General features: G+C 49.6%; 2 protein-coding genes across 2 annotated transcripts in view; both read left to right on the top strand.

Annotated features, from left to right (window-relative positions):
• Nucleotides 1-313: 313 nt before the first annotated feature.
• Nucleotides 314-4,672, top strand: UBL7 (ubiquitin-like 7). Its single transcript, XM_010187891.1, has 10 exons — nt 314-551; nt 1,044-1,163; nt 1,663-1,745; nt 1,866-1,950; nt 2,514-2,571; nt 2,702-2,835; nt 3,084-3,133; nt 3,663-3,830; nt 4,029-4,151; nt 4,520-4,672. The coding sequence occupies exons 1-10, from the start codon at nt 368-370 to the stop codon at nt 4,655-4,657; spliced, it is 1,143 nt and encodes a 380-aa protein (XP_010186193.1). The 5' UTR covers nt 314-367; the 3' UTR covers nt 4,658-4,672.
• A 12,295-nt stretch (nt 4,673-16,967) lies between these two features.
• The window catches only part of SEMA7A (semaphorin 7A, GPI membrane anchor (John Milton Hagen blood group)), a 21,491-nt gene continuing 17,660 nt past the window's right edge, over nt 16,968-20,798 (top strand). Inside the window, exon 1 of the mRNA XM_010187890.1 lies at nt 16,968-17,079. Within this exon, the coding sequence (XP_010186192.1) occupies nt 16,968-17,079 (112 nt within the window). The remainder of the gene's footprint in view (nt 17,080-20,798) is intronic.

Here is a 20,798-nt window from a genome sequence, read left to right as displayed (position 1 = left end):
CCTGTTCTGCTCCGCTGTCCCTTTGCTGGGAAATGGGGGTTTCGGGGGCTGGAGAGCGGCCTAGGGGCGCTGCCTGCCAGGAGAACCGTGGGCAGGTCCTTGGTCTCGGCTGAACGGTGAGGCTGGCATGAGGGTTTCTGGCTTCCCTGTAGCTTCAGATATGGCTTAAGACTGAGCTAGGAATCTAAAAAAACATGTCTGTGCGATGGTCAGGTGTCCTGGTGCTTCCCAGCGAAAGTTCACCCCGTGAATTTATACAATTTTATTGGTTTTTTGGGGGGCAAGTCTCACTTTGGTTTGTTTTTCTCCCTTTTCAGAGCTTTGTGGGTCTTAGTTTGGCTAGGCTCTGCTCAGCACAAAGGCTGAAATGTCCCTGCCAGAGTGGCACATTGCAGTGAAGCTGGCAGATCAGCCGCTGGCTCCCAAATCCATCTTACGTTTGCCAGAGACAGAGCTGGGAGAATGCCCGCTGGGTGGGTGCAGCATCTCCTACCTCAAGCAGCTCATCACCGGCAAACTGCAGGAGTCTGTCCCAGACCCTGAGCTCATCGGTAGGTGCCTGCATGGTCCGTGTCAAAGTCCCGGCCACTCTTTTCTCTCCTCACCGGGATGCAAACATCCTTCTCTTAGCACTGGTGGGGAGACTTGGCACAGTCGGATAGTGTGGTGTGGGGGCTCAAAGGTGGCTTCAGAGGCTCTGCTGTGCTCTAGTACTCTTACTTCCTTGCGATTTGGATTTGATCTGCGTTTGGGATCACAGGGCTCCTGTGGTGTCGGTGCCCTCGTTAAGAACTCTTCTGACTTGCTAGCACCAATGTGTCCTTGTCACCTCTCGTAGAGTAACTGGGAGAGAAGTTGGCCCTTCTAAAGGAGGTGGCAAAGTCCTGTGAATCTCTGCTCCAGGATTTCCCTGTGTCACTGAGTCCCTGTGCTGCTAACACAGGCAGAGCCATGCCCCCCCAGGCAGTCCTCAGTTCCTAAAGCCCTCAGGCCCTTTCCCAGCACACTGCAGATGTTTGTCTTTAGATGTTCCTCTCTCCTAGACTTGATCTACTGCGGTCGTAAGCTGAGGGATGACCAGACACTTGATTTTTATGGTATCCAGTCAGGGTCCACTGTTCATGTCCTGCGCAAGTCCTGGCCTGAGCCTGATCAGAAACCAGGTAAGGAGGTGGTGTGGGTTATCACTTAGATCGACTTGGGGTGCGTTTGGTGGGGGTGCCTTGTGACTGAGGAACAGCTTCTCTTGTGATTGTCTTGGGGGTTTGTGAGAGGAATTGATCAATGTGCTTTTGTGGGAACTCTCCACCTGTAACAGCAGCAAATGGGCATTTTATTTTCTTGCTGATGGGAGAGTTAAGGAGTGAGCTACGTCATGTGGTGAGCGAATATCCCATCCTTAATTGACTGCAGTCAATTTTAGGGTGTTGCCAGAGAAGTAGGAACAAAGTGACGGGTTACTCAGCTCTAGAGCTGAGCAGGCTTGTGTGTGTGTTCCTGGTCTGCCTGTCTGTGAAATAAGATGGGTTGGTTTAGAGTTGTTACTTTAATACAGCTCCTTTTGTATGTGTAGGAGGATATTTTGTATGTGGAAGCCTCAGTGGCCTGTAGTAAAGCTGACAGAGGGAAAACTGTTTTCTTCTGTTGGTTTTCCTCCCTCAGAACCTGTGGATAAGGTGGCAGCAGTACGGGAATTCCGGGTCCTTCACACTGCCCTGCACAGCAGTCCGGCCTACAGAGATGCAGTGAGTGGGGCTTCATACTTTGCCATCTGGATGTCTTTTGTCTGTCCTCTCTCTGTGAAGGGCGTCCCGACGTGGAGCCTCATTGTGCGACGCCTCTGATCTGCTCTGATTTCTCTGCAGGTCTTCAAAATGCTGGGGAATAAGGAGTCGCTGGATCAGATCATTGTAGCTACTCCTGGGCTCAGCAGCGACCCCGTTGCTTTGGGTGAGCCTAGATGCGATCCAGAGGCTCGGAGGAAAGCAAATAAAGATAGTCTGTGTTTAATTCCTGACACGGGAAAGGGAGAGTTCCCCTTCTTTGGAGGAAGTGCATTTTCGGTCCCTTTTGTGGAGCATAAGAGTCAGTGCCTGCTCAGGTGTCAGAGTAGTGCACTATGGGTAGTGTTTAGGGCTGGATGCTTGTTCTGGCTGGGAAGTTACTAGCCTTTTGGCATGTTTGGAATGTGGGATGCAGTCACAACCTGGCTGAAGTGAGCTGGGTGCCTGATTTGATCGCGCCCTTAAGGTGGAGCTGGCTGTGCTGGAGCACAGCTCCTGGGACCCACTGGGAAAGCCCCATCCCTTGGGTGTGTGGCTGGGATCAAAAGACTTCAAGAAGACGTAAAAGGCTCCAGAGACAACAATAAATAAGAGTATTTATGGCATCTGCTAGTGACTCAGTTCCTGAAAAACAATTAATTCTTTTGCTTTTTCCCATGGCTCTTGTTTGACCGGCTCCTGTTTCTCGTATCCTGTGTTTTACTCATCGTGTTTCCTGGTCCCTCCCAGGAGTCCTACAGGACAAGGATCTCTTTTCAGTGTTTGCAGACCCCAACATGCTGGACACGTAAGTTCGTGCAAGCTGGTGCGGTGACGAAGCAATGCTTTTGTCATGCTGTTGTATAGACTGCTTCTTTCTGGGTGGTTTCTTAGTTTCCCTGTGGACACAATTCATACTTTCCGCTCTTTCTCTCCAGGCTAATCCCAGCCCACCCTGCTCTTGTCAATGCCATTGTCCTTGTTCTGCACTCGGTGGCTGGTAGCACCCCGCTCCCAGCTCCAGAGCCATCCTCCCGAGGCATGTCCTCTGGCTCCTACCGGGACATGCCAGGTACGTTCAGCTGCACAGACCTGTGGGGAGCCTGCAGAGTTGAGGTGCTGCAGGATTTGCAGCCACTTCATCCTTGTAGCCTCTCCCGACTCTGCGTGTTTAAATGTCTGTTGGTAGCAGAGTGCTGTGGCCTCTCTTTTGTGCAAATGATGGGCCTGACCTGTCTCACTGACCTGCTGCATGGGAACTTGTTGGTGCTGAGGCCTCTGTCCGAACCTAAACTCTGTTGATTTTCCTTTCTGTTGCAGGTGGCTTTCTGTTTGAAGGTCTCTCTGATGATGAAGATGACTTCCACCAGGTAAGCAGCCAGGTTGGGTGGAACGGCTGCTTTGGACTTGCAGTATGAGTTTAACTTGTAGCCCTTAAAGAGTCCAAAAGTTTTCTCTTCCTGTGTTGTGAACAGCATGAGTTGTGCGCAAAGGAGCATGGCTGAGAAGCCTGGAAGTGTTGGTCTCTGCCCTTCTGTAATGTAAGGAGGTTTTTCTCTCCATAGGACAAAGTATTTTCTAAAGAGAAAATAGGGAACCAAAAAAAGTACTTATCAGTGGTTAATTGTTTTGCTGTAGGCTAATAGCACTTGTTTTTTAGCTGATGGATGATACATTAAAAGGTTTATTGCCAGTTTCTGTGCCTTTGTAAAAGCTGAGTTTGTGGAAAAAAGCACATATGATTTTCATGATTCATTTTTAGAAGTTCTACGCGTGAGTTTCAAGTATTGTAGGAAGGAAATCCCTGGGGACGAGCATATGAGCCAGATTTTACCGGGACATGGACACCAACAACAGAGGTGTTTTGTTTTTTGGGGGCTTTTTTCCCCATCCATGCAGAGCACAAGATCTACACCATCCAGCAGCACTTCTGGTTCCCGCCCAGCTTCCCTTGGCTACGCTGGGGCTGCCGGACCCCGGCCAATCACTCAGAGTGAGCTGGCGACGGCGCTGGCACTGGCGAGCACCCCAGAGAGCAGCTCCCACACGCCCACCCCTGGCACCCAGGTACAATGGCAACGCAGCAATTGGGGAGATCCTCCTGGGCCATAAAACCAGTGCTTGACCGAATTCAGGCCCTGCTCTGGTCTGGGAGTCTTTGCTGTTTTAATTTATTATGGCTGGGATCTCTTCTGTGTGGGCTTGGGGAGGCAGGATAATGGGTTCAAGTGTTCTCCTGATCCACTTACAACTATTTCCTCTTAGGGTCACTCCTCTGGGACCTCCCCGATGTCATCCAGTGTCCAGTCAGGGACACCCATCACCAATGACCTCTTCAGCCAGGCCTTGCAGCATGCCCTGCAGGCCTCAGGGCAGCCCAGCCTGCAGGTCGGTGTCTCAGCCTCTTTCTTCGGGAGCCCATATCACATCGAGGGTTGTAGGGTGGAGGTGGTTCTTTCAGCTGCCTCCTGTGGCAGAATGTTAGGCTGAAAAGAGGATCACTGGAGGAGTGGTGATTGAGGAGGCATGGTACTGATGCAAAATAACTGGGTGGAAGCAGGAGGGGTGGGCTGGTGGATTTGGGGAGTTTGCAGCAAGACTGTGAGCTTTCAAGATCTGTTTGTGCACTTAGCATTGGACTTGTGAGCTAGAGAGAGGTGGGAGAATCCAGTGTGGAAGAGTGAGCTGTGGAGAAGGCTATTTTGTTTCTGCTTGAACTCTCACACCTACCTTTAGCTTCTTTTTCCTGTTTGTAGAGCCAGTGGCAACCACAGCTTCAGCAGCTACGAGACATGGGCATACGTGATGATGAGCTGAGTCTCCGGGCCCTGCAAGCCACTGGAGGGGACATTCAGGCTGCCCTGGAGCTCATCTTTGCTGGTGGAGCTCCCTAGCTTTTCAGGCAGGAGAGGCTGGACTGGTGACTTGCACTGAGGCTGCTGTCCTGGTCTGTGACTTTGGCCCTGAAACTGTTCTCTGAACTGAGGTTCCTCTCTCCAGCGTGGAGCAGTTGGGGTGGCTGCTCCTTTCCTTGCAGGTGGGCAGTGTGCTCCAAGATCTGCTCTCAAGGACTCTCTCAAGCAAAGAATGCTGACCATGCTGAGGGCAGTTCCTCCAGCTCCACATACCCCTCTCCAGCCTCATTCTTCTGGCCACGGAAAAAGAGGTAGCTCTGTGTGTTGGAGAGATGTGGCACCTACAGTTCCAGTTGGCACATCTTCCTGCCTGTCGTTACATTCCTGCCCGTCATTTCATTCCTGCCCACCTGAGATGCCTCAGTCTTATTTTGTTTCGCTGTCGTGGTCCCTCTGTGTCTGACTGCATTAAATGGACTGTATTCACTTGCCTGTTGTTTGGGTTGTGATCTGTCCCGGGTTGGGTTCCAATGTGCTCATTGCGGAGAGGAAAACGGGGGAAAAAAGCTCGCCTGGTGTAGGACTGTTGTTATGGCAGCAGAGGGCACTCCTCTTCCAGAGCAAAGCTGTAGCACTTAGGCAAGCAGTGTTTGGGGTGTAGCTGGCCTGCACAGCCGTCCTGCCCTGATTTAGGCCGATATAAAAACTATTTTTGCTAGGTATTTCCCAAGAGGGTGCCGCAGAGCAGCGTCTTGTCTATTTACCAGAAACCTGTTCTTTCTCAGTTGTGTTGGGTGAGGCTGACAGAGTCCTGCAAGCTGACAAGAACAAGGTATGAGGGTACAGGTGCAGGAGTCCTTGGCCACCACAAGGTGACAGCAAAAAAACAATGACAAGTGCAGGGGTTGAGGCAGTTGCCAGAGTGTGAGGTACTGCCAAATGGCTTTGTAGAAGTGCCTTGCCTCTGACAGGTTGGCCTGTTGGACAGTGTTTTCCAGTCCTGGGTGCTGTATTTGAGGTGCCTAAGACCTGAGCTGCAAAGTCAATCAAAGGCATTTATTTGCCTGTAATTGCAGTCAGTGGGAGCTGAGAGAAGCGACAACCAGAGCTGGGCTTGGCTTCACTCCGATTGTACCACTGAGATTAACAAGGCATGAAAACGGGAGCTGCTTTGCCTGAAATGCCACCGTGCGTTACTAGGGAAGCTAAAAGCAGAAGAGGCTCTCCTACCTTCAGGCGCCTGTGCTCCCCTCTATTTCCTCTCCAAGCGCTACGATCGCTTGCTGATACGATCTCAACTATCACCCAGCAAATGCTGGATTGTTCTCTCCGGGGTAGCCCACTGACTGATAACTAATCCTCTCGAGAGGATTAAGTCTTCCAGGAGGGAGGGTCTGTTTTTATTTTTCAATATATGGGAGATAAGATGCGATGGATATAACCGGCTTTCCTGACTCAGTAACACCCTCCTGGGTTGCTGTCCTCATTACCTGTTTTGGAAACCCGGTCCAGATGATGGCCATGATTTTGTCTCTCAAAAGTGATTAATTTGTTCCTGTCCTTGATGCCTTTTCTCTTTGCTTTGCTGGGGGGGGGGGATAACATATGCACAGCACCCTCTCTCCCCTCCCCTGTGTGGAGACAAGCCCTGCTGTCAGCCCTCAATCCTCCTGGGCTAACTGAGGATTAGCTGTATCGCAGATGCTGCTGCCCAAAGCTGGAAAGCTTTTGCAGGCTTACCCAGACCTGCCCAGGGCTTAGCAGGACTTGCTTGGGGACCAGGGCGACTAATTTTCTTTGTACCGTGTTAATTCTTAGCTTAGGCCAGCTTGGGGTTCTTGGTGTCCCAAAATGGCCCTTCTTTTCTGTCTTGACCTTGCTCTTATGATTTGATCCCTTTGTTGACCCAAGTTTTGTATTAAGTAGGGTTTTTTTCCTGTTATCGTGGCAATTTCTGCTTCTCCCTGTGTCCCTAGACAATTGAGTCTTGCCTGGATATTTTGTACGGGGGGAAAAACTTTTTTTTTCTGGTTTCTTTCACAAATTGCGTTGCTTGGCTTGGAGTACCGCATCAGATGCATTCTCTGTCTGTGCTGGCTATAGCAGAGAAGAACTTGGCACTGCCGTTGTTCGCAACACGACTGATGCGTGCGCTTCGCTTCCCTCATCTCGCCTGCCTTTAGCTGCCGAGAATAGACGTGCTCAGCAACCAGACAAATTTAGAGATGCAGGGATGGGAAGAGAGGGCTCTGCCTGGCACCTGCAGGGCTGGTGATGGAGGAGGAGGAAGGGAAACTTTGATGCAGGAGCTCTTGCAGGAGAGTGGAAGGGAAGCTCTGAGTTCCTCAGAAGTGGCTCTAATGGCCGAGTGGCTTCAAGCTTTGAGATTGGCAGTGATGCTGGCAGCCACTTCTGTGTACGGAGAAAGTTCAGCACAGCCTCTGCCAAGGGGGAGAAACTGGCTGGGGGTAGGCTGTAGGAGACACATGCTTGTTCGGAGAGGCCTAAGAGTGGCTTAGGGGGAGTAGTGTGAGGTCTCTTGTCCAAGCAAGTTCTCCTGACTTCTGCAGTCATTGGAGGAGCCTATGTCCCAGGAGAGATACCGAACAAAACTGGAATGAATCTGGGAGATGCTGATATCCATTGCTCGCTGAGAAAGCAGCTAAGTTCAGGCACTAACTTGTCAGGGGCTGAACACCACAGATTCTGCTCTTGGCACATCTCAATTTGTACCCAATCTCCCACCTCCCTGTGCCTTGTCACCTCCTCCTCCTTGCTGCTTCCATGCTTGCATTAGAGGTGCGTCCGTTCCCATTGGGGCTCGGCTTATCTGTATCCTTGCATGCTCAACCTCACAGAATCACAGACCGTTAGGGATTGGAAGGGACCTCCAAAGCTCATCCAGTCCAATCCCCCTGCCGGAGCAGGAACACCCAGATGAGGTTACACAGGAAGGCGTCCAGGCGGGTTTTGAATGTCTGCAGAGAAGGAGACTCCACAACCTCTCTGGGCAGCCTGGTCCAGTGCTCTGTCACCCTCACTGAGAAGAAGTTTCTTCTCAAATTTAAGTGGAACCTCCTGTGTTCCAGTTTGTGTCCGTTACCCCTTGTCTTATCATTGTTTGTCACCGAGAAGAGGCTGTCTCCATCCTCGTGACACTCACCCTTTATATATTTATAAACATGAATGAGGTCTCCCCTCAGTCTCCTCTTCTGCAAACTGAAGAGCCCCAGCTCCCTCAGCCTTTCCTCATAAGGGAGATGCTCCACTCCCTCCATCATCTTTGTAGCCCTACGCTGGACTCTCCAGCAGTTCCCTGTCCTTCTTGAACTGAGGGCCCCGAACTGAACACAACATTCCAGCTGCGGTCTCACCAGGGCAGAGTAGAGGGGGAGGAGAACGTCTCTCGACCTAACCTCCACAGTGCTCTGTTTGCCAGCAGAGTGTCTGTGGCCTGACCGCCTCACCGGCGCTGCCGCAGCCTGGGAGGTGCTTCACTGACCCTTTGAAAGAGGTGGAGGTCAGATCGTGGAGGTCAGACCGTAGTTCCCCAGCGTAAGCACTTTCAGTAGGGGCTTTCTGGTTCTGAGATCAAAGTGCATTTTTTTTGGTTCAGTTCCTTCTCTGCCTGGAGTGGAGCTGACAAGGGAAGCGGTAGCAGCAGGTGTTTTCAGCAGTAATGGTAGCAGCTGTTTATCCCCTTGTGTTTTCGGTAATCTTGTTATTTGTTATGGTGCTTGACCATCAATGCTGACACATTATGGACACCTGCAGGAGTGGGTAGTTTGGCTTGGATCTGGGCTGCTCACCATATGTGCCATGCTCTTCTAATTTGGCCATTTTGATGGCTTTTTCACTGGTTTTGCCTTGTCTCTTTTGCCCTAAGACAGTCCTGAGCTGACTGGCTCCATGAGGAGCAAAGCAGTATTGTATGTGGGGGGTAATTTTCCAGCAAAAGGATGAAATGGAGACGGGAGAATCTCCCAGACATCACATCCGTGGTGGCTTCTGCAGTAGCTCAGCCTGTGTGACTGCCCACCTCTGTCTGCTGCTGCTTTAGCAATGGTGCTGGAGCCTTCCTGTGTGAGAAGTGAACACAACTGGCAAGATCTTTCCCAGGAGCAGACATTTGATGTTTGAGGTATTTATTGTTTGTGCAGACGCAGTCTCTCTGGTGTGGGCGTGCTTGGGTGTTTTGTTGGATCAGATCTTAAACCGCTGAAGTTTTCAAGCCTTGATTACTGACTTCAGATGACTGATCTTGGAGAGCTTTCTCTTTATCCTTGCACACATCTCCAGTATTTCTGAATAAATGTTTCTTCCTCGCTCTCCCAGCAATTAATTGAGAAGATTGGTGAAGGTGACTTTGTCCAGTGCTCTGGGATGCAGTGGCTTAGTGTCTCCCTCGGGGTTTGCCAGGGCAGCAGGAGTAAGCTCGGGCAGGCCAGCAGGATGCATCCACGTGTGCAGCAGGGAACTCATCTGGCAGAGCCCTTGCCCATCGCTTGCTTTCTTTGCAGAGGACTTGGTTTCCTGACTGCTTTCAGCTTTGTCCTTGTGGGGAATACCAAAGTGCCAGAAAACACCTAATTTTCAGTTTTTCTTCTTAAGTTAGCTTTGTGCTGTTGCAGTGAGCTGAACAGCCTCACCAAGAGGGACAGACAAGGACAAAAGGAAGAGGGAGCAGCAGGGTCTGGCGGGATTTCCTTGGCAATAACGAAATCTTGGTCTTGCTCTTTCTCAGGCAAACTTTTGAGGAAGGAGGGGAGTTTTACTCATCCTGTGACAATTGATCAGGAAGAAGGCGAGAGCCCAAAGATCGGGGCAGGTGATATAGTGCAGCTTCCCAGCAGCCTGTGTCCTGTGGGACTCAGTCCCTTTCCTAGCATGAATCAACATTTTCTGTGGAAGTGACAGAAGAGGAGCTCTCTGATTTTAGTCATCAAAGCATCCTTTTAAGGAACCGTGCTTTGCACAGCTAAGAGTCCACGTGATGCTAACTGGAGAACAGCACAATAAACCAGTGCGACTTTAAGGCGATTGACTCTATTTTAACTTGGTGAAAGCAGAAATGTACTGCAAATGTCACACCATGGAAATATTTCTATTTCCTAATATTTTCTTCTGTATTTATAGTCTAATATTTATAAACCACAGTGTTTATGAATAATAATTTTGTTTATATTAGTGTATGTAGTTCTAGTTCTGTCTTGCAAAGATGCTTGAGTTTAGGAGTGTGGTAAGCAAAAGGAAGGTTCAGAGGGAAGCAGATAAACATCCCCGATATATCCTTTGAAGTCAAGACAATGGCTGAGCCGGTGAAGCTTCCTGACTCTAGTCCTCTTGAACCGAGCCTGGAAACTTTAAACAAAACAAAAAAACCCTCCCTAACGCTCCAAAGGTGAAACCAGGGATTCTGGGGAGCATTTCTGCCCACACAGTCTCTCTAGCTGTCTTTGCGGTGTTCCAGGCTGTCCCCAAATCACTTTAAAACTATTTTTTTAAAGTTTTGTTTTAAATTTCAACCCCCTGCCCCTTGCTGGTTTAAGAGCGTGGTCTACTTGTTCAGTAGGATATGTTAATTTAGTGGTTGAGAGAGAAGCTGGAGAGCTGTGGGGTTCCACTCCAGGCATGATAAAAGCATCAAAATAGGTCATGTAGGATCAGAGCCAGTCCCCTGCCTTCCTGCAATGGCCAATAACAGGTGCTGCAGAAAAACTTAACAAGGATCACAGAATATGAGGAGCTGGAAGGGACCTCGAAAGCTCATCCAGTCCAACCCCTGCCAGAGCAGGATCACCAGACCAGGTCACACAGGAGCACGGCCAGGCGGGTTTTGAATGTCTGCAGAGAAGGAGACTCCACAACCTCTCTGGGCAGCCTGGGCCATGCTCTGGCACCCTCACACTGACAAAGTTTGTCCTCATCTTCAGGTTGAACCTCCTATGCTCCAGCTTGCTCCCATTCCCCCTTGTCCTGGCATTGGAGATCACAGAGCAGAGCCTGGCTCCTTCCTCCTGACACTCGCCCTTTACAAATTTATAATCATGAATGAGGTCACCCCTCAGTCTCCTCTGCTCCAAACTAAAGAGACCCAGCTCCCTCAGCCGCTCCTCAGAAGGGAGATGCTCCACTCCCTCCATGATCTTTGTGGCTCTGCGGTGGACTATTTAAAGCAATTCCCTGTCCTTCTTGAACTGAGGGACCCAGAACTGGACACAATATTCCAAGAAGAGAAAGATCAATTTCTCAGATTTTTCCAGCATCCAGTGATCTGAGGATTAGGAGTTTTTAGTGCTAGAAATGGAATGTTAACAGACCCTAGCCTTTTTTTCCCTTGAACACAGATAAATTTATCACCTCTGTGCCACCCTGCAGCAAGGAGACCTGCAGTTTAGCCTCAGATTCAAAGACTGTGACCCACAAGAGTGTTCAGTAACTGGATGGAGGAGATGAAATGCAGCTGTGGGACTGTGGCATAGGTAACTTAGGGGATGTCACACTCTAAGGGGTTGATTGTGGTCCCAGTAAAACTCTGAAGTTTAATTTTTGGGTACCTGGGATTGCTGTGGTAACAAGGACTGCGAGGTGAGTCAGGCAGTCAAGTAGAAAATTGTCATTTAATCTCACTAAAGCAGAAAGGGTTGCTAAACGACAGCAGAGTTCTGTAATCGCCCAGCAATGCTCAGCATGCTGCCCTGACATCCCACGGAGCACACTCCAAACTGTACCTCTGTGTTAATTGGGTTGTTGGTGTACAGCCCCGTTCCGGGGAAGGGGAGGAGTGCTGACCGTCCTGTCTCGGGAGGATTCCTTTCTGAGGTGTAGCTCCCTGGCATTTAAGGCTTTGATTCCAAAGGATCCTCAGTTGCTTGTAATTTAATCATCCCATGAATCCTGTCAGCTGGAGTCTTATCATGCAAGTTCATGCCCATTTATTCTTCCTTCACCTCACTTTTTTTATTCTTCTTTTCCACCCCTCCCAAAAGCCAGTGACCTGGTTACTTCAAGGCTTCCTGCAATTGCTTTCCCAAATGAGCCATGTGGGAGCTATCTGGACACATAGTGACAAGGAAGCAGGTGACAGGCATGAAGCCTGTACAAGGAAGGGCAGATGAGTGGCAGGAAGGAAGAGGAGCTCCAGGTCAGTGTTCCTTTATAGGTCACAGGGGAAAAAATAAGTCAAATAAGTCCAGCACATGGTGAGATCCTGAGCTGTTCCCACTCTCCTGCTGGAAGAAATGGCAGACTTCCCATCTCTGATGGAAAGAGAAACCAGTGCATCTGTGGTGCCGAGCTTTAATGTCATCAGACAGGCTCTGAATTTAGAGCTAAGGACACAGCTATACTGCAGACACTTACCTTTTGCGTCATTTGGCCCAGGGCTGACCAGCAGGGGTCAAAATACGAAGGAGGAGTAGGAGACAGACCACTCCTTAGTTGTTTGTTCCTGGCGAGACAGATAGCACTGCTGGAAGTACTTGAATACTACAAGGTCAACTTAATATCTTTATATTACTTTGCTTTCCTGAACAGCCTCCGCTTCATCTTATGTGCCTGGCCAGCCTGGAAGAGATTCTGTTGGCATTTTTCCCAGCAGCAGTTTGAAGTGGTTTCTTGGGGACCAGGTGACTTGCCTTGATTTCCCAGAGAAAAACGTGGCCTTAAATTCCAACCCATATTGCAGGGGCTGGGAGAGTAGATTGTGGAGAGTGAACCTTAACTTGTGTGTTACCAGGAGGAATTTGTGTTTAACGGAGCTGAAAAAGGGGGCGTACAAGCTTGTGTATAGGATGGTGGGTGCCTGGACCCTTCTTAGGACTGTTCAGAGCAGCTGGCAGATGTGGGAATTGGTATTGCTGAGGCTGCTTTGCCCACTGCTGACCCGTAGCCACTTCTGCAAAGAGAGTGTGGTGGTGGCTGCTCTGCAGCACATGGTGATGCTGCCCTGAAATCCAGGCCCTGCCAGGCAGTGGACCACAGCGGTCAAGAAAAGAAACACCAAGAGTTTCAGGTAAGCGAAACACAGCCTGGCCTGCTGGGCCCTTGTAGGAAGACAGAGCTTGACATGCTGTGCGGCATTAATATATCAACATGCAGCTCTCATGGTGGGCGTGTGGCAAATCAATCTCAATAAAGCAATTTATTCCTGCCCTTTTTGTTTTAACCTCCTTTTAATTGGGACAGACTCGGCATTGGGTTTTCTTTACCCGCCTGTCTGAGGAGTGCCTGTGTTCGTGGCAGCCTGTGTCACAGGTGTCCGTCTGTTTTACTTCCTTTCCTGCTCGGTCAGTGAGCTCTCACTAAATCACTGTTGACAGTGCTGTTTGTTAATGCGATAAGCATTCAGGTGACACTTATTTGCCAACCAAATAGGTATTTCTGATGAAAAGGGTGAGGAGTTGTTCTGGGTCATCTAGATGAGCTGAGTTTGTGGCTAGTTCTTTGGCAGGACCTCTGCAAGCTGCTGAGATCACTGAATAACATCATGAAGCTCTGGTCTGGCAGGATTCAGTCCAGCTTAAACTGCTGATGGAGATGTGCTTGCATGAAAACAACATGCCTGGAGAGACTGAAGGACTGACAGCCAGGCTGTGGCTTCAGAAGGGGATGGTTGAGGTTGTGGTAGCTGTCTGAGAGGAATTTGTATTGAAAGCAGAATGCAGCAATTTGCTGATAAGTGATCTGCCTTGCTTCACTCCCACCTCACTTTGCCATCTGAGGACTGAAAGATCTGTTGATCAGTGCCAAAGGAAACAGTGAGTGGAATTTCACTTTTTTCCTTTCAAAATCCATCCTTACAAGTCTGCTTACTCCCAAAGACAAAATGCAAGGGGTAAGAAATAGAAGCTCTGGAGCTTCCAAAGCTCCTTGTGTCCCAACCTCATGGGACATCAGTCTGCCTTGCAGCGAGATGCCCACCCAGGTGGTGTTTGACAGAGGACTTCCCATGCTTTGTCAAAACATGCAGTTTCCCAATCTCACCTTGGGAGGGACTGTGGAAACACACGTACACATGTGGCATGACAGACCGTGTGAACGTCCTCGGCCCTTTCTGCCATGTTCAAAAAGGTCCCTCTTTGTGCTTTTCTGAACCTACTCTGACTGCAGCATTTGTCAAGTTTCTTGAAGAGATGGCACAGCAGAGAAAAGGTCTTGCCTGGCTTTTGCAGGGATAAGAATGTTTAAGTGTTGTTGATAGTTTTATCCATGGAAGATTTGTCTGTGTTCAAATCCGTCACACCTACTGGCTGTTTCCCAGAATCGCATTCTTGCTCCGGGATTAGTGAAGTGCTCCATTCCTGTAAATAATCTTCTAACATACCTGCTCTTCTCCAATGAAAAATTCCAACAAACCTGGAGGGTTTCATAATAGACTGCCTGGGCCACAAACATCCAAGCAGTGTGTCTTCTCTGCAGTGATGAATAAAACTGTTCCTCTTAAGGAAAATCTGTGCTTTATGATTTTTACAAATACTTGGAGGAAGCTGCCTTCTGACCCATGTTGGAACGGAGTAGTATGATCTGGAAAAAACCAGCAACATAATTTGGAGGGTGGAAGTTTTCATACTTGAGCGAAGCAGTCAGAAACCTCTGCAGAAGCGGGGGAGGTGAGCAGGGAGTTCATGCCTGGAATCCAATAGCTTGTGTACACATTCCTCGCTGGGCAGTGGACGACTCAGTGTTGGCTGAGCAGGTCCTGAGCAAACTGACACTCTCCCAGAAGTGCTTGCCTGCTTTGGGACGGGGGTGTGTATACTTTTAACCTCACGGTGAGGTCATTTTCCCAAAGCATTTCCAAAACATTCCACTCCTCTGAGCCTCCAGATCTTGTCCATGTGTTGAAGTCATTTTCCCAGTGTTGTCCTATGCAGTGATCTGATGTTTCTGCAACTGTGGGAGTCAGGCTTACCCTGCTGATCAGGGTGATGTTGCTGCCCTGAAGGAGCTTGTGGGGTGGAAGAAGGACACTAAGGGGAGCTGTATCTTCTGGAGGAAGCAAAAGCTTTTGGGTGAAAGCTCAGTTTTAATGAAGACCATTCATTGGAAGAGTTGTAACCAGCATTTTCGATGCGATGCTTGTGTATACTTGCCTGTTCCACTGCTGTCACTTTTTTCTTTTCCTCTGCTGCAGGTGGCTTTGATGGTGAGCTGGCACACAGAGATCTCTCATAGCTTTGTATTTTATTGATACACACCAAGCTGTCTGCTCAGGCTCTTGCTTAGCAAAAGGTGCCACAGCATCATTCTGAATCCAGGACCACAATAGAGTTGTGTCCATGGAGGGGCTCAGCTCATGGCCTAGGAGGTGGAGTGGGTATCGTGTGATGAAGCAGAAAGAGCCCAGAGCTGAACACTTCTGAACTCTTAAGGGAGTTTAAAGGTGACTCTCATACATGGGGGCATTGTTTTTAGCTGTAGGTGGAGGAAAAAAACGTAAAAGCTACCCATGCAGAGTCGCCAGTCGTGTTAGGGGCAAGGAAAAGGGAAAAGCAATGGATTTACTTTGCTAATAAGGCAGAAACTCTCCTTGTTCATCTCGGATCAGAACCCTCCTGTGTTTCCAGTTGGCAACTTTGTCAAGAGTGGGTGTTGAAAGCCGGTTTCCCAGCCCGCCAGCTGCGTCGTGTCGTAAAAGAGAAAGCAGATAATGATGTATGCAACTCATAGTGTAGCACAAATTTGGGGTGGATGCAAAATGTTAAGTCCCTGTATTTATTAAGGAACCAGCATGGGTTGTATGGCTTAGGCTGTCGATTTTTACTCCTGGCTGTGTGAAAGGATCTCAGTGAATTAGATATTTTTCAGGAAGCCGCCTCTGCAAGAAAACAAGTGATCGCGGTGTTTAGCCCTTCTGGGAGGGGAACGAGGAGTTGTTTCGAGGTGAGCAGCCCTGTAAAATGGTTCAAGGCTGGGAGTCACCATGTCCAAAAGTGAAAAACCAGAATGATGTGTATGTTGTCATACTGTAATTACCCAAGCAGACGTTTGGTTAAAGAGAGAGATGAAACCTCATGCTTAAAATTGGTGGGAAATTCCTGTGGGTCCTTAAAATTCACCATTAGCTGTCTCATTAACTTTTAGCTTCCTCCAAAATGCCCCCCTTTCCCTGCCACTGTTCACCTCCTTCAGGAGCAGAGCAGTCCTGGGTCTAGCTTCAATACCAACTTTAAAGAGCGCAGCTGTGTCTCTCATCCTTGTGAGTTCCCCATGGGGCTCTCCTATTCTGATCACGTCCGACCTCGCTTTCCTTGCATGTAATGCTTTGCTCTTCTCATTAACAAACCTCGCAGCGCTTCACAAAGCCCGTCAGCCCTTCACGGCCTGGGGAATCGGGAGGATGGGGAGGTTTGCCAAAGCAAAGTGACTTTCCAAAGGTTGTGCCACAGCCCTGTGGCACTGCCAGCCCCTGAGCGCCTGTGTTCAGCATCTCATCCCTTCAGAGAACATTAGCATCACAAAAGTGGATCCAGTGGATTTTTCATATGTGCTCTGAGATGTTGAGATATCGCTCAGTCCCACACCTCTGTGCTTACAGGCACCACGATGCGCGTTCGACTGGTCTGGCGAGGGGGTGTGTGACACAGGATAAGGGACACACAGCTGAGTTGTCGTCATGTCTCATAGTCTTCCTGACTTGTAATGATGAATGAATTTTTGGGCAGTGTTGTATTTTGCTAGGAGTGGCCCTTTGCTAGTATCGAATTGCGGCATTAGCAGGAAGAAGGCTGGCACAGGAGATACTCTGCAGCCTCCTGATGGTGGAGCGGGGTCTTCTGTTAGCGAGATGTTCCTGCTGCCATGATATCCGAGCATGGCTTTCTGTCCTCCACACATCCCTTTATTTAAACAACTGGGAGGCAGAATCCTTTGTTATTGGTCTCTGCTCCCTTGATCTACTGTTTCTTCTTGCATGTTCTCACACGCATGCATTTTCATTCTTCTTTCATTAGTATTATTATTAATATTCCTTACTATTCCTCTTACAAGTCTCTGTGATAAATTGATTGCAAGGCTCGGGTCAGCTGCAGCTAATTTCAAGAGCCTGAAGGTGAACAAAGCCAGCAGGCTCCCACCTTCCCCTTACAGCGGGAGGGCAAAAAAAAAAAAAAGGACCAAAAAGCCCAGCAAAGCCTGCAGATACCAACTGCTGAAGATGAGGTGCTAAATGAAAAGAGTCACTTCGGATTTTTTTTTTAAGCCGTTTGCTTGTGAGCAAGTTACATGTAGTCCCGCCCTCGGTTCCTTTCATTGGCTGTCCTGGCTGCTGCCCACTCTTTTGTATAAAGCAAGCGATGCAGCTGTCATCCCCACAAGCTCATGATCTCTGCTCGCTGAATAAGTAGAAATGAGCAGGAGGTCGCCCGTTGCCCTCCTCGTGGCCCTGTGGGTCAGCCAGCTGGGCATGTGGGCAGCGGGGCGCTCCAAGGTGAACCCCAGGATCATCACAGCTCCGCAAGGTAAGTCCCGGGCTGCGGTCGGCTGCAACCTTGAGATGCAGCAGTGGCTGCAGCTGACAGCTACCCCCTGCGCCGTGTATTTTCTACCTGTGTCTTGTCTTTTGAGAGGAGTTTGGTCTTTTTTTCTTTCTTTTGTCTCTTTGGGGAGACTTTTGGCTCTCATTAAAATGAGCTAAAATGCCTGTGATCTCAGGAAGGGGCTTCTGGCTTCCTTGATTGCTTTTAATTGAATTTTTAGCTCCCTGTTCTTGCCGAGTCCTGTCCTTTATATATTCTAAAAACATTTTCCTACAAGCTAGGCGTATTAAAGGCACTCGAAAAGCCCTGAAACAGGCACAGTAACCATTTCCTCTGACTTGCAGGGAGAAATGGAGAAGTGTATTTGCATAATAGTGTTAATTTTCTTATTCATCTGATGTACTTACCCTTCGAGCTGCAAATGAGTTCTGTGAGTAAATATTTGCAGAAGACCTCTGTTCTCAGAGAAAAAAAATGTATGTCTGAAATGGCACGCAATGTTTCTTAGCAGAAACTGAACAAAGAAATGTTTTCAAGGAGCAAGCTTAGAGCACAGCCCAACCTTCGTGCATTAATAAGAGCAGACTAACATTTACTGGTTTTATCATGTGTCTTCCAAGCTTTTTTGATTAATATCCTCCAGGGAGGCTTTAACAAAAGACCCTGTCTTGTCCCTGCTGGTTCTGGTGTTTGGCTGAGCCGGCGTGTTCAGCCGAGCTGCGGATCTCACGCTGCTCTGCAGTACAACAGCTCCTCTGTGTTTCTTATTCACCGACAACTTCAGAGGACACCAATTTCCCATGGTTTATTCTGGACCATCTGTTTATTCTTCTGCCGTTATTTATTATGCCCTTCTTCAGGCCCGTGGCTGCCTGTGGATGAAGGGCCAGGAAGCAGAGGGACGGGCAGTGGGTGTGTGGCTCAGAGGTGGCCCCTGCCTGCTGCGTCCCCTCGCACAAAGGGGAGAGATACCGGCAGGGAGGGCAGCGAAAAGTTGCTCCTGTTATCACTTCATTTGTTTTCTTGACTGGGAAACGAAATCGCTCAGAAATCGAGATGCAAGAGGGGAAGGAGGCACAGAGGCTGAGACTGAACAGAGTTGGGGGTGGTTGGGGGAGGTCGCACATTTCTCCATAGAAGTTTCTCTTGTGCTACTTAGGGAAGGGGGGGGAAGTTGGATTACTGGGGTCTTGTATGGTTGGAAATACTTGTCCTGGAGTAAAATTGTGCTGATGGGGAGGAGCAGGCTCAGGTGTTCGGTTTCTGCCTATCTCCATGGGCTGTGCTCGGCATGCACATGCAGTACGGTCATTTAGCCTTTCCCTGCATCTGTGTCAGATGGTGGCTTTCCTGGCATTGAACACAGCAAGGATCTGTCACTGAGAAACACCAAAGCCAATTAGGGCTAGGACACTTCCCTGCAAGGGGATCAGCTTATGCTTATCTTTGTTTCTCTCTATTTTATTTGAGTGAGAGCTTAGCTAGGACACAGGCCAAGAGGGATTTCGATTTGGGAGGTATCAAAGGTAGCCATGTGGCACACTCATTAAGAGTGACACATGTGTCCTATTTAACAGATTGTGTTTTGCTTGGCGTGACCTCTGCCCTTTAGGAAGCGTGGCTGTGAGTGTGGAGGAGGGTGCAGGGGAGGCTTTTGAGGGTGGGTACAGAAATAGGACAGGGGCAAAGGGGAGACGTGGTTGGTGGCAGGGAGCCCTCGTGAACTTCCCCCATGCTCCAGGCACAGCGGAAGGCAAGCGCAGCATCTTTAGTAAAACCTGCAGGTCAGCACACTGCTGCTGTTTGCATCCGCATATAGAGACTCGTCCCTTGCCGTCGGGGTGACGATGTTGCAGGGCTCAATTTGTCTCAAACCCTGCTCCTGGAGGTTTGGGAGCAGGATGGAGCAGAGCAGCAGTGGGACACTTGCGTGGGTCCTTGTACCGGGGCTGGGCCTGGTGGGGTGTGTTTGCTGTGGTGCAGCGCTGGCCTCAGCCCTGGGCTCTGCAGGAGCTGGCAGCTCTTCCCATAATTAAATTTCCTACATGCCACAGCCCATCGCTAGAACCAGGTATGGCAGCCTCAGCAAAGACACCTAGAGATGTTACAGCCTTGCGGGCGAAGGCAGATAGATATTCCTGGTGCTGGCTGGAGCCCAGCTCCCTCTGGGAGGGAAGAGTGCGTGTGTGGGATCTCTCCCTGGGCTGTGGTGCTGGGGAAGAGGAGGAAATTGGTGCTGGGCAAAGCTGCAGCTGCCCTTCCATCTCTCAGCCATGCTCCCTTCATCAGCACCCCACCAGACCCAAGGACAGAGCCTTGGCCTTGTTGCAGGCAACCTGAACTGCTCCACTGTTTCACCCTGTTGTGTGATCTTGTAGCAAGAAATAGGTGAGGTGACATTGTGAGCTGGGGAAAAAAAAATGTAGCTGGGCTTAGGTGGCACGATCCTGAGCTCAGATCTGAAGACAAAGAAACCAAGTCAGCCTGTCTCAGTGCTTGGAGTAATTTAAGTAATTTCTCAGTCCTGGCGACTTGGACTTGTGGCGTCGGGCCAGGGCGGTGGGTGGCTGGAGCACTATGTTCTGCAGATCTGCCTTTCTACCAGTGCAGTGCATATAAAGCCAGACCTGAGGCCTCAGCCACTGTTCTGCCTTTATTTTGCCTCCCTGATGCTGCAGCACAGTGCAGGAGGAGGTAAGGAAGGGGCACGCTTTTTCCAATGTGTGCTTGGGAGCGTTTGCCACTGCAGGCAGAGTGAGGGACCCTCCCAGCAGCTGGCACAGGTGACCAGTTCTTGGGTCTGGCTGGGTAAGCAGTAGTGTGAAAACACATCTGACTCTGCAGGATTTCTTCCTCTTAGGGGCAAGACATGCAGAGCAAAGGGCTGAGGTCACTCCAGGCCACTGGTTGTATATGAAGTGCTTCGGATCCTTCTTAGTCACAAGGACTTTGCCCCTCTTCCCCTTTACAGTGCACAGATGGGTGAGGGTCTCCTCTGGCTATTGCCCTCCCCAGTGTCCTAATGAAGGAAGATGGTAAATGTCAAGTTCCCGGTCTGTTGAGATTTGCAGAGTGGGAGCTTCTGGGTTTGGTGCAGAAGCCAGTGCTTCAACCTTGTGCATTGTATTCTTGCTTATCTTCGCTTTTATTTCTATCCTCCCCCTGCTTCCATGTAGTTTTTGAACTAAACGCTGACCAGCTGCGCTTTGCTTTGAAAAAGGTGCATCTGCATCCCACACTGAACTTTTGCTTGTCAGCACAGATATCGTGTTTACTTTTTTGATCCCTCCGCACAGACGGGGTTCACTGTGTCCTGGGGCTGGGCAGAGCTGTCCGGGAAGGGGGAGGGTGGCATCCCAGGCTGGCTGTCTCGTGACCGGAAAGTCACCGAGCATCAGGAGAGCAGAGGAGTGCGGTGAGGACAGCAAGGAACTTGAGAGCTGGGTCAGGCTGCCATAGCCTGGGGCCTTTGGTGCAGCACAGGAATAATTTTTAGCTACTGCCACGCTTAACATTGTCTTGTCCCTGTTTACTCCCGTGTGTGGAGATCCAAGACAAACTCACAGCCCCTCTGGTTGCCTGCTGCATTTCCACCCTGGGGTCTGGCAGTTTAATTATTCCCCTCTTTCTTCTGGACAGACGAGGCTGGAAGCTGGAGGGGATGGATTCTGAGCCGGTGTGTAGCTCACAGGGGATCGACA

This window comes from Mesitornis unicolor, unplaced genomic scaffold (genome assembly GCF_000695765.1).
Source record: "Mesitornis unicolor isolate BGI_N332 unplaced genomic scaffold, ASM69576v1 scaffold23387, whole genome shotgun sequence".
Taxonomy (NCBI): Eukaryota; Metazoa; Chordata; class Aves; order Mesitornithiformes; family Mesitornithidae; genus Mesitornis; species Mesitornis unicolor.
The sequence above is the reverse complement of the archived record's forward strand: the minus strand, read 5'-3'. Positions and strand labels throughout refer to the sequence as shown.

What these genes read in the sequence shown, in the direction of transcription:
- UBL7 (XM_010187891.1), top strand. Translation starts at nt 368, where the DNA reads ATGTCCCTGCCAGAGTGGCACATTGCAGTGAAGCTGGCAGATCAGCCG. An exon ending in CAGCGACCCCGTTGCTTTGG is followed by an intron (nt 1,951 to 2,513) that starts GTGAGCCTAGAT and finishes GGTCCCTCCCAG; the next exon opens with GAGTCCTACAGGACAAGGAT. An exon ending in CTCCTACCGGGACATGCCAG is followed by an intron (nt 2,836 to 3,083) that starts GTACGTTCAGCT and finishes TTTCTGTTGCAG; the next exon opens with GTGGCTTTCTGTTTGAAGGT.